Raw genomic sequence first — 13,647 nt, 5'->3', positions numbered from 1 at the left:
TTTTAGTCCCTTAAAAAACTTAAAATTTTATATCTATATTCACTTCAACAGGAAATATATGAAGCAAATCAGCTATTGGAAATTATAGGTAATATACGAAGTCCAACAGATAAAAGTAGAATAATAAAGTTTCAACAAACCCACAAAATGTGCTAACTGAAAAGTGAAAACTGAAGCAAATGGAAAAAGATAATCATCATTTTGGATTAGTACAGCCTTTGCATTGCAATGGCAGGATAAAATACCGCACCAGCACTAGAATCTTCACACAGAGACCTCTGGTAGCTTGAAACTGCTGATTTTTTAAATATATGCTTAAGTGTACTGCACACTAGTTGATAGGCCAACTACGAAAAGATTCAAACTAGTATCTGATTATTGATGAAAAGCCACTCGATGAAACTGAGTATTGCAAGCTATATTACCCCCTCTCAGTAGTCAAAATATCAACATTGCAAGATTTTCATTCATAATAAATTAAAACATTGAATTCTTACACCAATAAGTGAATTGCAAGATCACTAAGATGCCACTCAAAATTGAGAAATAATACATTGTTGCATGTATCAACTTATTTGGTTGACATGGATCATTCACTTATTATTTTCCAAATACCATTACATATATCAAGGGCAGTCATCTTTGAGGTGTCATATTCAAACTTCTCAACAGCATCTTTATCCTTTTCCACAATATCTGCAATTGGGGGTTAAGGAGCAACCAATTTTTATTTTTTTTTAAGAGGAACGATCAACAGACAATATCATATATACAATACCAGAAGAAAAAGATGAAGAGACAGAATTAGTAAATTCATCAAAAGGATACAGCCTGAAATTTTGGAATGTTCATCCAAGTTAGGCACAATATTTGTGACAGAAGCATACATTGAAAGTACCATCCTGAAACAGAAGAGAAGAGTGCATTTATGTTCCACTTTATGTAGAATACGTTAAAGTCAAACACTCATAAGTTTAGAACAAGTAACTGAGAGATTCTAACATGAAAGAAAACATGAGTAACCAGAAAATCAAATGTACATGGCATCTTTACTATCTTAGATTTAAGTTCTGTAATTTACTTACTGTGTCCTCTGCTTATTTTTCTCAATTTTCTGTAAGGTCTTCTTTTGCTCTTGAACAGAAATCCATTGTTGTTCTAGATCATTAAATTCATTGCCGATGCCTGTGTTGACAAGAGATAGATGGTAAGATATACCATGCTGGAAAGCTAATAATCCAAAATGAGCATACAATTGAAAAGACAAAAACCACTAGAGACTTATCTAAACTCCTCTTTCAACAAGTGTTCTTTCTCAAGTTCTTCCTCCAGTTCTCTCTGTAGCAGATCCAGGTCTGCATCAGCAGCAGTCTCGGATCTAGCTTCCTCTATTTTCTGCTTGCATGTATCTACCTTTTTCTGATAGTCTGATTCATACAAGCACAGTCAGCAGCATAATACAATAAAGAAGATCCTCTCACAGCAGACAACAGTAGTATGAACTACTCAAGAAATAGTAGAATTTCTAGCTGCATTTGTAATCAAGGTTTTAAAAAGAAGTCTGCAGCCAAAATTTAGGTTTTAACATTAAGGTTTTTGGGGTGTTTGCGACCACAATTGTGGCCACATTTGTGCACAATTTCCTGCAATGTTAAGGAATGTGACGAAATCACAACCACACTGCAATTTAAAACCTTTGTAATCAGTAGCAATTAGCATACACAAAATCCACTTCCAATTGAATCACTAGAAACTTTCTATCAAATCCACCAGCATTTTTAATTTTTTAGTATCCATTACCATTATTTAAATTAAAATATAAAATCAAATAATTTCAAAGTTAAAACCACAAACAAGACGGGGAATAAAACATCGAAATACATCAACTCCATTCATAGTGATTCATATTATTACTCAAGTCTTCATAATGTTAACAAGACTTGTTTGTAATCAAAACTTGGGGATCAAAACCTTCACACCAAAACATCTCAAATAGAAAAATGATAAATAGGGTGAAAAAAATCCTAATGGAAACAAACCCTATTGCTACAAACATTGGCACTAAAACCCCAAGTGAAATATTCGCATTGGCATTGTACATAAAATTGAATCTGACTCCTTTAAACTGAGTAAAGGTAAAGTAATATGAGAAATGCGCGTCTCTTCACCAGCCAAAGACACATGGCAAACAACTACAGAAAAAATGCACGTTCCTTTTCATCAACAAAAAGGCTTTCTTAGTACAACATCCATTATCACAAAAAGGAAAACTCAAATCTAAAACCTCATACTCCCACATTTTTTTAACTACCGTAATTAGGGTGTCTGCTTCTGACACCCCCACAAATTTTAGTCCTTTGGATCAACTATGAGACTAATCCACGATTTCGAATTTAGTCGCACTTAAAACTCTAAACCTCCCTCCAAGAATGAGTTATGCGGAATCAAATTTAAGTCCCTCCCCACAAGTTCAGCGTGTGTTGTTGCCAACTGAACCCGAATCATTGCGTCGAAGTCCCACGTTTTAATTTCACTTTAGTGTTTCCGTTTGCAAGATTGGAAAACTAAACCTACGAACTATAGTGAAATAAATACTAGCGAGTAAAAGAAAAAGGAGAAAGAAGTGTAGAATTGGTTAACCTTGGAGAGAAGAGCGAACATCGTCGAGGTCGGAGTCGCAGGAGGAAGAAAGGGCGAGCTTTTGTTGGAGAGAGTGGGAGAGGTTGTTGAAGTCGCGCGGACCCTGCGACAATACCTTGACGAGGTCGTCACTGTACGAGATCAGCTTTTCCACGTCGATGTTTCTCCAAGGTTCTGCCATCACTCTGGAATTCGCTTCTTCAGAGGTCGGAGAGAAAATTTGAAAATTGGTTCGTTGGGGTTTCGACTTTGAAATTTTGTTCTTTACCTTTCCAAGGAGGGAAACATCATTTAATTTGCGTTCTTGGATTATAATCTCTTTCTCTCTCTGCGTTTGATGGGGTGGCCGTGGGTAATCAGCAAAAACACTAAATGGAGTTACTTTTACAAATTATTTATCAAAAAGAGGCTCTTTTATAATTATTTTTTAGGGGTCTGTTTTTTTATTACAAAGCGCCTCCCAGACAGGCGCCTCCACTGTGCACATGACACGTGGCACAGCAGGTAGCGCCCAGGGGTCAGGCTCCACTGGTGGCGCCCCTGCTGCAGACCCTATTGCTAGCGCAGCGCAGCCAGGCGCCTGCCCCCAGCCTCTTCTTCTCACACCCCCCAGCCTCTTCCCACACCCCCCACCCCAAAATTGTATATTTTTTAATTTGTTTATCAAAAATTTAAATTTTGTTTCATTTTTGTTATTAGTATTATTTGTTATTTTTTTATATTCTCACACCCCCCATCCCAAAATTTCAATAAGATTATTTTTTATACACTCTAAATTGTATATTTTTTAATTTGTTTATAAAAAATTTAAATTTTTTTCATTTTTATTATTAGTATCATTTGTTATTTTTTTATATTTTATTATTCTTTCTTTTTGAAGTATATATAAGTACATTTTCAATAAAATACATTTTCACCTAAAATACATTTTGAAATCCTAAAATGTTTTAAAATGCTTTTTGATTTGGTCAATTCTTTTTTGATTTGGTCATTAAATTACGTTAGAGATCACTTTTGGTTTATGTGTCATTAACATTATGGTTATTTATTTTTATTTATTTTAAAAGCATTGCACAATAAGATTGAAACGTTGAAGTGACAATAATATAAAATTAACAAATTTAAATTTTTGATAAACAAATTAAAAAATATACAATTTAGAGTGTATAAAAAATAATCTTATTGAAATTTTGGAGTGGGGGGTGTGGGAATAAAAAAAATAACAAATAATACTAATAATAAAAATGAAAAAAATTTAAATTTTTGATAAACAAATTAAAAAATATACAATTTAGAGTGTATAAAAAATAATCTTATTGAAATTTTGGGGTGGGGGTGTGGGAATATAAAAAAATAACAAATAATACTAATAACAAAAATGAAACAAAATTTAAATTTTTGATAAACAAATTAAAAAATATACAATTTTGGGGTGGGGGTGTGGGAAGAGGCTGGGGGGTGTGAGAAGAAGAGGCTGGGGGGGGGGGGGGTAAGCCGAATAATTGCCTTGAACCAACAGTAGCCCCTGCAGCAGGGGCGCCACCAGTGGAGCCTGACCCCTGGGCGCTACCAAAGGCGCCCGCGTCAGGGGCGCTACCTGTTGTGCCACATGTCACGTGTACAGTGGAGACGCTTGTCTAGGGGGCACTTTGTAATAAAAAAATAGACCCCCCTGAAAATAATTGCAAAAGAGCCCATTTTTGGTAAATAATTTGTAAAAGTGCCCCCATTTGGTGTTTTTGCCGTGGGTAATCTCCTTTTTAGAGCTAGAAAAAAAATGTTTTAATTTCATTCAATACTATTGATGGTAAAGTTAAACGCAATAGTAAAGATAACTACTATTCATTGTAACTAGACTTTGGTCACATAGATGGGCTCATACCCTTATTTAAGGCAACATGTTAATATTATATATTGTTTGATATTATTTAAAATAAAAGAAAGAATGTACAATAATATGTATCTTACTAAGTCATGAAAGATTAAGAACACTAAGTCATGAAAGATTAAGAACACTAAGTCATGAAACATCAAGAGACAGCCAAAAAGATTTGAGAAAAAATATAAGTCAACAAAATAAGTTTATAATTAATCAAAGCAAATCATAAATTGTTTAGTCAAAATTAAAAAGAAATTGAAAAATTATTTGATATTCAAAGGTATTGAACTTACAACATTAATAAAGATATGAGAAGAAGACACATGAAAAAACTTCTAAGATGCACATGACTAAATATTAGTAGTGTCGGACCGTGCCTTCAAATTGTTGACTGAATTTTTTTTCTCTTCTTTTTGATCGAATCCCCTTCATCATAGAAAATAATACACACAAAAATTACAGAGCATAAATCTTTTGTCCACGTTTAACCTACAATTAAAATTGAACATTACATGTGGTAATCGAAATCTTACAACATTAATAAAAAATATGAGAAGAAGGCACATGAAAGAACCTTTGGGATGCACATGACTACTCATGCCTTCAAATTGTTGATTGCATTTTTTTTTCTTCTTTTTGATTGAATCTCCTCCACCTCCACCATAAATTAAAGAAAACAATACACACACAAAAATTACTGAGCATAAACTTTTCGTCCACGTTTAATCTACAATTAAAATTCATAAAACATTATAGATGGTAACCAAAATCTTACAACATTAATAAAAATATGAGAAGAACCTTTAGGATGCACATGGCTACAATCAAATATCAGTGGTGTCTGTATGTGCCTTCAAATTGTTGACTGCATGTTTTTTTTCTTCTTTTTGATTGAATCCCGTCCACCATAAATTAAAGAAAGCAATACACACAAAAATTACAGAGCATAAACCTAACAGAATATGCTTATTAATTCGAAAATTATGATAAATTTCATATCCTAACAGAATATTTAAAATTCATTGTTAAGTACCTATTAATTTAAAATGAAAACTAACAAAAATATAAATAAAATGTGCTTATTAATTAAACGTTAATAAATTGACAATGATTACGGTAAAAACAAATACAAAATTGAAGCTGGTTTGAACAATATGTTAAAATTGATAGTGTAATATTTAAGATTGATTACTAAGTACCTACTAATTAGGAATAAGTCAACGTCTAAATTATCATTATTTCGATAACCTAACAGAATATGCTTATTAATTCGAAAATTATGATTATTTGTTGTTAAGTACCTATTAATTTGAAATGAAAATCGATTGATAGTGTAATATTTAAGATTGATTGTTAAGTACCTACTAATTAGGAATAAGTCAACGTCTAAATTGTCATCATTTCAATCTCCTAATAAAACTTTATAAAGAAAATCACAAATAATAAAATGTAAATCCACCACAAACTATCACACCGTGGAATCTAAAGCAGAACCAAAAATCCAACCTTTTCAAAAAATTCTTGTTAAATTCAAAACCAACAGTATTGACCTCAAGAAACAAAAAAAAGGGTCACAAATCACAAAAACTAACCAATTCAAAACACTACAGCTATGGCAGCAATATTAACACTACAACTATACTCATGCATTTGAAATGAAAAGTAGCAAAAATACGAAAAAAAATATGAAAAAAATATGCTTATTAATTAAACATTAATAAATTGACAATGATTACAGAAAAAACAAATACAAAATTGAAGCTGGTTGACATTGACGAATTTGATTTATTTTGATGACGAATTTGGTAAGAAATCCAAACATCTCCCGTGTTTTATTTGAATAAATTAAATTGTAATAGTTTAATTTTTATATTTGACATTTTTAAACTATATTTATTAATTATTTATTTTTCATTTGAAACATTAATATTATGTTAACATTTAAATTTAAAAATAAAATTAATTTATTATAATGATGACTAAATGTACTAGTATTGATAATTATTTATTCCCATGCAAATTGATTTCGGTCATTTGATTTAAAATGCAAATCCATCAATAATCATTGAAACAAATATAGAAAATGAATATAAATTAAAAATATGATCTTTCGAACTCCAGAAATTGAAGTGAAAGCTCAACAAAATTCAAACAACCCAAGAATCATTCATTCAAGGGAAACTGAAGCAAGTTAAACGCAAAAGATCAAAAATTAATAAATGTTGATTGACATTGACGAATTTGAATTATTTTTTATGACAAATTTGATAATAAATCCTCACATCTACCGTGTTTTATTTGAATAGATTAAATTTTAAAAGTTAATTTTTTAGCTTTGATATTTTTAAATTATATTTATTAATTATTTATTTTATTATGATGGACGGTAGACAATGCTATTTTTTTCTGATAAAAAAAAGTTAATTTTCTATTGTAAAACCCTTCGTAGAGTCATAAGAATGGTGAATTATTATCAACATTAGCGTAACATCTTAAATTTTCTACACGGTACTTATTTCAACTCTCAGTAATCTAACATTAATAAATACGATACTTAAATTTTCTACACGGTAATTATTTCAACTCTACACGGTACTTATTTCCACATTTTCAATCCCATTTGAAAAATAATTTTTTTGGTAGAGTACAACATTAAATGTTGCAGTTGAGTGTTAGAACTCAGAAATGAATAATATGTTTACTATTACTATTAGCATCAACATTGAATAAATTAAATAAATTTTTAATTGATTACATGTTACTAATTGAATAAATAAATTAATAATAATAGTTAAGTATTATATATTAACCTTAATCATACAATAATTCAAATTACATGTTAATAATTGAATAAATAAATTAATAATAATAGTTAAAGTATTTTATATTAACCTTAATGATATAACAATCCAAATTCAAATTAGAAATTTTAAAATGTTACATGATCTGAGTTTGAATTCTATAGACACAATAAACATAAAATGTGGAGGAAAAATCTTTAAAATTGCAACTAATATATTCCAAATAACGCTTTGGGTGGCAGTTTCTTTATTTGTTCATTTGAAGATCAAACCTTCACCACCGTTGTTAGCCTGTCCCACAAATCAAACCACAAAAAATCATACCACAAAAAATTAGACAAAAAAAAGGGGGGGAAATAGATAAAAATGTCACCTTTATTCTTCAAGACTTTAATTGTGAATCATATTGTTGCAAAAAATCGGCAACAACTCTTGTAGCAAAAATGACAAAGGATCATTTAAAAAAAATGAAAAAGAATAGAGGAGAAACAAAAAGTGGAGAATAATCAACAACAAAAAAATAGATAAAAATTAGACAAAAAATGAAAAAAAAAATAGATAAAAATGACATCTTTATTCTTCCAGAGAGCCCTGTGAATCATATTGTTGCAAAAAATCAGCAACAACTCTTGTAGCAAAATTGGCAGAAGATAATTTAAAAAAAAAACGAAAAATAGAGGAGAACAAAGAAGAGAGAATGGAAAGATACCAATTGGGGAGAGAGAAATGAGGGAGAAGAGAGAACTGAGGGAGAATGAGTAGAGAGAATGGGAAAATGGAAAACGTAAAAGGATAGTCTTGAAAAGAACCCAGAAACCATTTTTCAGTCAACCCAAGCAAAGAACTACCAAACCAAGTAAAAAAGCTTTGGCCTTTGGGTTTTCCTCACGGAAGAGAAAACAACCAAGCAAAAAATTTAAACTTTTGTATAAAGGAAGAACAATACACAATCACGGTCAAATAAGGTCGAGGATCACAAAAAAAATCCAAGTTTTTGTACTGACAGAACTCACAAATCAATGGAGAAGGAACCATGCAAACGAAAAAGGAAAACACAAAAGGATAGTCTTGAAAGGAACCCAGAAACCATTTTCCAGCCAACCGAAGCAAAGAACTGCCAAACCAAGCAAAAAAGCTTCAGCCTTTGGGTTTTCCTCATGGAAGAGAAAACAACCAAGCAAAAAATTTAAAATTTTGTATAAAGGAAGAACAATACACAACCACGGTCAAATAATGTCGAGGATCACAAAAAAATCCAAGCTTTTGTACCGACAGAAACTAGAAATCAATGGTGAAAGAAACAAGCAAATGAAAAACCAAAATGCAGAAGGATAGTCTTGAAAAGAACCCAAAAATCATTTTCCGACCAACCCAAGCAAAGAACTGTCAAACCAAGCCAAAAAAGCTTCGGCCTTTGGGTTTTCCTCTCGGAAGAGAAAACAACCAAGCAAGAGCCTTTGAGTTTTTCGTCAAAACCAAGCAAACAGAAAACGAAAACGCAGAAGAATAGTTTGGAAAAGAACCCAGAAATCAATGGAGAAAGAACCAAGCAAATGAAAAGCCAAAACGCAAAAGGATAGTCTTGAAAAGAATCAAAAAATCATTTCCTGGTCAAACCAAGCAAACGGAAAACAAAACCACAGAAAGAATAGTTTTGAAAAGAACCTAGAAAAAATCATTTTCTAGCCAACCCAAGCAAACAACTGCCAAACCATGCAAAAAAGTTTCGGCCTTTGGGTTTTCCTCACGGGAGAGAAAAGAACCAAGCATCAGCCTTTGGGTTTTTCGGCCAAAACAATCAAATGAAAAAAGAAAACTTAGAAGGATAGGAGACAAAAGAACCCAGAAATCATTTTTCGACCAAACCAACCAAAGAACTATCAAACCAAGGAAAAAAGCTTGAGCCTTTGGGTTTTCCTCACGTGAGAGAAACCAACAGGCAAACCAAGCAACAACCTTTCGGTTTTTCGGCCAAAACAATAGGAGAGTGATGGATTCCCTCATTCTCGTCCAGTATTTGGAGAACAACAGCACAAAAGCATTGTCTTCAATTGTAGTGGAATGAGAGAGAATGAAGAACGGGTAGGAAAAAAAAAAGAAAGAGAATGAGAGAGAGGATGAGAATAGGAAATCGTGGAGAGAGAATGTGCGTTTTCTATCAACTAGATAATTGTGCGTTCCCAAATTATGAAGGAAGATAATTGGTATCGCATTAATTATGGTTTTTGAAAATGCAAACGTCTTGGAATGGGTACAGCATCGAGTAACTCATTTAAATTTTTTTTATTAAAAAAAAGTGTGAATGTTAAAATTTGTTAGGTCGACACGTCACTAAAGATTGATGTTGACATTTTTAGGCGGAAAACGGGAGCACCACATTGCGACAGCAGGCCATCCAGGACCTTGTTTATATAAGGATAGTAGATAGTATATATTTTTTTTTATGTGGGTGATTGTAATAATATATGAATATGAATTTTATACTAGTTTTTGTGGATCAAAATTAAATTCATCACAATCTTCTATAATGATATTGTATTTTTTATTTATAAAAATATTTAATCAATTAAATTAAATTCTTTTAATAATATTTATTGGGGTTAATCCTCCGGTTTATAGGGAGAAATGGAACTCTGATTATTCTATTTGATTAAAAAATAAATAAAGTCTAACCAATAATTATTTTTGTCAAGTATTGAACTTTAATAATATTCAAATAATTCAACTTTAACTTTAATACATTAGTCACATGTGTCTAGTCACTTGATTAGATTCCCTTAACAATTGTATTGAGGTAAAGGGTGTTCAAATCCAAACCAATCCAAAATAAAACCAAAAATTGCTCAAAAAAATTGAAAATTGATCCAAATTGATTCTTTCTAGATTTTTTGGATGATTTTTTTCTCAAAAAATTGATTTGGTTCAATTTGTTGTTTGTATTTTTGAAATCGAATAAATCATAATACTTATACTAACATTTATATTACTTTAATATTATACATTTTATTTGTATACCACTTGATTTTTACAGTGTTTGTAGTGTTATATATATATATATATATATATATATATATATATATATGTGTGTGTGTATGTATGTATGTATATATAAATGTATACAATGTATATCACTTTCTTTTTTAGTCGACTTTTTTTTAGATATGTTTGATTTAAAATTGATAAAAATTTGATAATTTTTTATTGTAGAAGATTTAACATATTAATAAGTTTCGTAGATTGTTATTAACAATTTTTTTAATGTAATTTAATTTAAAATTTGAAAAGGAAGTATATAAATTTTAGTGAAATAATATTTTGATAAAAATTATAAAACTGAACCAAACTATAAAATATTGATTTAATTTGATTCAAATTTTATTTTAAATAAAAATCAAACCGCTTATGTTTTTTAGATTTAGTTCTAGTGATTTTTTGATAAAAAAAATTGAAAAACATGGAGTCACCAACATCTTTACTTTGAGGTAAAAAAAATTGTAGTAATATTTTTATACAAATTAGAAAGATAGTACGAAGGTTATTTATTTTTATCCTATTAAAATACTCCATTATTATCACATTTTAAGTAAAATGAACTATGCTTTTTATTTTGAAAAAAAAATCATTTACCTTTTTAAAACATTGAATTCAGTAGTACATCCATGCAGTTGAAAATATATTACAGTTCAAAATGAACTATCCACTTCTATAAAGGAAAAAAAAGAGAGTAAATTTTGGTCTTTGAAATACTGAATTTTTTGGAAATTACTTAATTTAAAAATAGTTTTATAAAGGTAAATGATTTTAAAAAAATGATAAATTCAACCTGCAATGATATGAATACTTTAGATTGAATTTAATGAATTGATTATCTTCACTTTTTTAGTTACTCCTTCAATTCAAATTGTAATTCATTTTTAGTTTTATCTGACAAATAGAGGAGGACGATATGATTATGTTGAATGTGTTTTTATTGCTTGACAAAAATCCAATACAGAAGTGCAACTTTTCTTTTATTTGTATTCTCATTCACTTTATTTAATTAAGGTGCAAGAAACAATAAAAGAAAGCTAATGCATTTGCGAACAAGCTATGATATTATGGGGAAAAAGAATATACGTCTATATATAATTTTTGGGGGTACATATGACTGATGTGAGCATGAATCTGTACAAATTACAATAACTACTACCATTTAATTGTATAATTTTGATTAGTATACACTCAGTATTTTCAACTCCTTAGTCCTTAACCATTTAGCTTTAGTTTTTCCAAGTTGAAAATCTTAATAGTTGAGTTCCTTTGTACTCCAAAACTAGTTCATTGTCATGTTGTCCTTCAATTTTGGCCTGATAGGAACCTTCACTTTCTCTCAACACTTCTCTGATTTCCATTAAGATATTTTTGCTTAATTGGCAACCTTCTAAACTAGTCTCTGCCTCAAGATGGTCACCCCTTTTCATCTCCTCCCATGTTTGTAACCAATCAAGAGAAGAGATGCAAGGTTGTAAAAATAATTGCTCCATGGCAATTCTCACTTCTGAGAAACGGGTTGGAAAATGTGATTCCATTGATTCTAACAAGATTTGGTAATGCACCAAGTGTCCATAAAAAAATGACCAGAAATTCAAGTTATTTTTCACTTTCTCAAAAGCACCCCCATCCCCAAAAGTGATAATTCCCCTGTTGCCAGAGGTGTTGATCAATTCCTCAGCTACCCTTAGAAACTGCAAGGCATTTTTTCTGCTCCTTACTTTTCCCATATGTGGCAGATCAATCATGCAATTGAAGGCCAAAAACTCTCTCCTCCCACCTTTTTTGTTCATTTTCTTAATCTCAGTAACCAATTCCTCCACGCCTTTCTCCTCTACCTTCAACTTCAAACCACAGGATTTGGCATGCTCATAGAGCTGCCTTCTAGTTTCATCAAAATTGCATGGACTAGAGACACATTCAGAACCCTCACCACCCCATTTGATTGTTGTCAATTTCAATGTTTTGTGCATGTGTGCAATAGCCTCAATCATTGGAGGCCATTGAACACCATGTCCAATACAAAAGTCCACTATGTGCACAACATCATAATCTTGTGGCATGGCTTCAAGAATTGTTGAAACAGCTGCAAAGTGAGCAATTTTCCCAATTGGGAATCCTTGATAGAGTGCCCTCAAAGTAATCCCAAAGTTCTTGAAGGCCTCCCCTTTGAGATAGTCTCCATGATTTGTCATGCCTTGGGACAAGTAGAATGCAAAGCGCTCTAAAGACTCACCAAGTGGACTAGCTTTCTGGCTTATGCGCCTCAAAGTCACTTCTTCCAGTGCTTTTTGTCCTTGCTCCAAGGCTTCTCCATAGGCCTTCAACAAGTGTGGAAGGCTCACTTGTTTTTCAATTTCCATGTTTTCTAGTGGTAAGGTCAATGGTGATGTTTGATTTGTGGACAATTCTGACATCACAGATGGGGTTGGACTCCATGCATTTTCCACCTCACTTGACAAATTCTGTGAAGGGAAGAAGCTCCCTTCACTTTCTCCATGACCTTGAATACTAATAATTTGAGTATCCAAGATGGAATAAAAATCATCCAATTCCATCAGTGATGGAAGGTCCATGGTTTCTTCATTGATTGGGTATTGGATATGAATATGATCATTGGAGAACATGGGGGAGGAAGGAAAGGGGATGGAACAAATTTCAGAAGTAGAATCCCCTGGAGTGCTCAATAGAGTACTGAGGCCACAATCACCGACATGGTCATCCATAGTGAAGCCATAAGGTTCACAATTACCAACATGGTCATCCATAGTGAAGCCATAAGGTTCACAATTACCAACATGGTCATCCATGGTGGTGAAACCATAGGACTCAACACCTTGATCAAAAGTTGAGTTCATGTCTTCAAAGAATGGCCATTGGAATTGCAGATCCTCTGACTGCATCATCTTTACTATTAGTTTTTTTTTTCCACACTACAAAGAAGGGGATTCTTGTTTTGGGGAGTTTTAATGTGTGATAATGTTTGCTTATTTATAATAGGGGAAAGGTTGTTTCCCCTCACTTTCAGCCAAATCCATATGTTAATTAAAATAGCATGAATTATATTTTAATGAGGCATTATCTTATTCCGCAAAACTCACGCAATAGATTGAATAAACAAATATTATATATATAAGTAGATGGTTTTATAGTGAAACCATTTAGCATATATTTTAATATCACATCTGTTTCTTTTTTTTTTTTAGCTGATATTTTAACCTGTGAAACTTGAACACCAAGCCCGGCATATCCTTTAAAAGAAACACTAATACAAAGTTACATTAATAAAATAATATG

General features: G+C 31.5%; 2 protein-coding genes across 2 annotated transcripts; both read right to left on the bottom strand.

Moving 5' to 3' along the window:
• Positions 1 to 446: 446 nt before the first annotated feature.
• LOC100791171 (kinetochore protein SPC24 homolog) lies at positions 447 to 2,988 on the bottom strand. Its single transcript, XM_003529124.4, has 5 exons — positions 2,641 to 2,988; positions 1,286 to 1,427; positions 1,086 to 1,187; positions 829 to 902; positions 447 to 696 (listed from the first exon to the last, which is right to left on the bottom strand). Exons 1-5 carry the CDS (start codon positions 2,819 to 2,821, stop codon positions 590 to 592), a joined length of 606 nt encoding a protein of 201 aa, XP_003529172.1. The 5' UTR covers positions 2,822 to 2,988; the 3' UTR covers positions 447 to 589.
• An 8,427-nt stretch (positions 2,989 to 11,415) lies between these two features.
• On the bottom strand, positions 11,416 to 13,326 carry LOC100792407 (protein NODULATION SIGNALING PATHWAY 2). The gene has a single exon (XM_003530253.4). It carries the CDS (start codon positions 13,254 to 13,256, stop codon positions 11,580 to 11,582), a length of 1,677 nt encoding a protein of 558 aa, XP_003530301.1. The 5' UTR covers positions 13,257 to 13,326; the 3' UTR covers positions 11,416 to 11,579.
• Between the last annotated feature and the right edge of the window lie 321 nt (positions 13,327 to 13,647).

Source organism: Glycine max, chromosome 7 (genome assembly GCF_000004515.6).
Source record: "Glycine max cultivar Williams 82 chromosome 7, Glycine_max_v4.0, whole genome shotgun sequence".
Classification (NCBI taxonomy): Eukaryota; Viridiplantae; Streptophyta; class Magnoliopsida; order Fabales; family Fabaceae; genus Glycine; species Glycine max.
This window is presented reverse-complemented; position numbering and strand designations above follow the sequence as displayed.

Bases quoted from the DNA above. Each gene is read 5' to 3' on its own strand.
- LOC100791171 (XM_003529124.4), bottom strand. From the start codon at position 2,821: ATGGCAGAACCTTGGAGAAACATCGACGTGGAAAAGCTGATCTCGTAC. The intron at 903-1,085 runs GTAAGTAAATTA...CTTCTGTTTCAG, and splicing joins AAAAATAAGCAGAGGACACA to GATGGTACTTTCAATGTATG. The intron at 697-828 runs GTATCCTTTTGA...CCCCAATTGCAG, and splicing joins ACATTCCAAAATTTCAGGCT to ATATTGTGGAAAAGGATAAA.
- LOC100792407 (XM_003530253.4), bottom strand. From the start codon at position 13,256: ATGATGCAGTCAGAGGATCTGCAATTCCAATGGCCATTCTTTGAAGAC.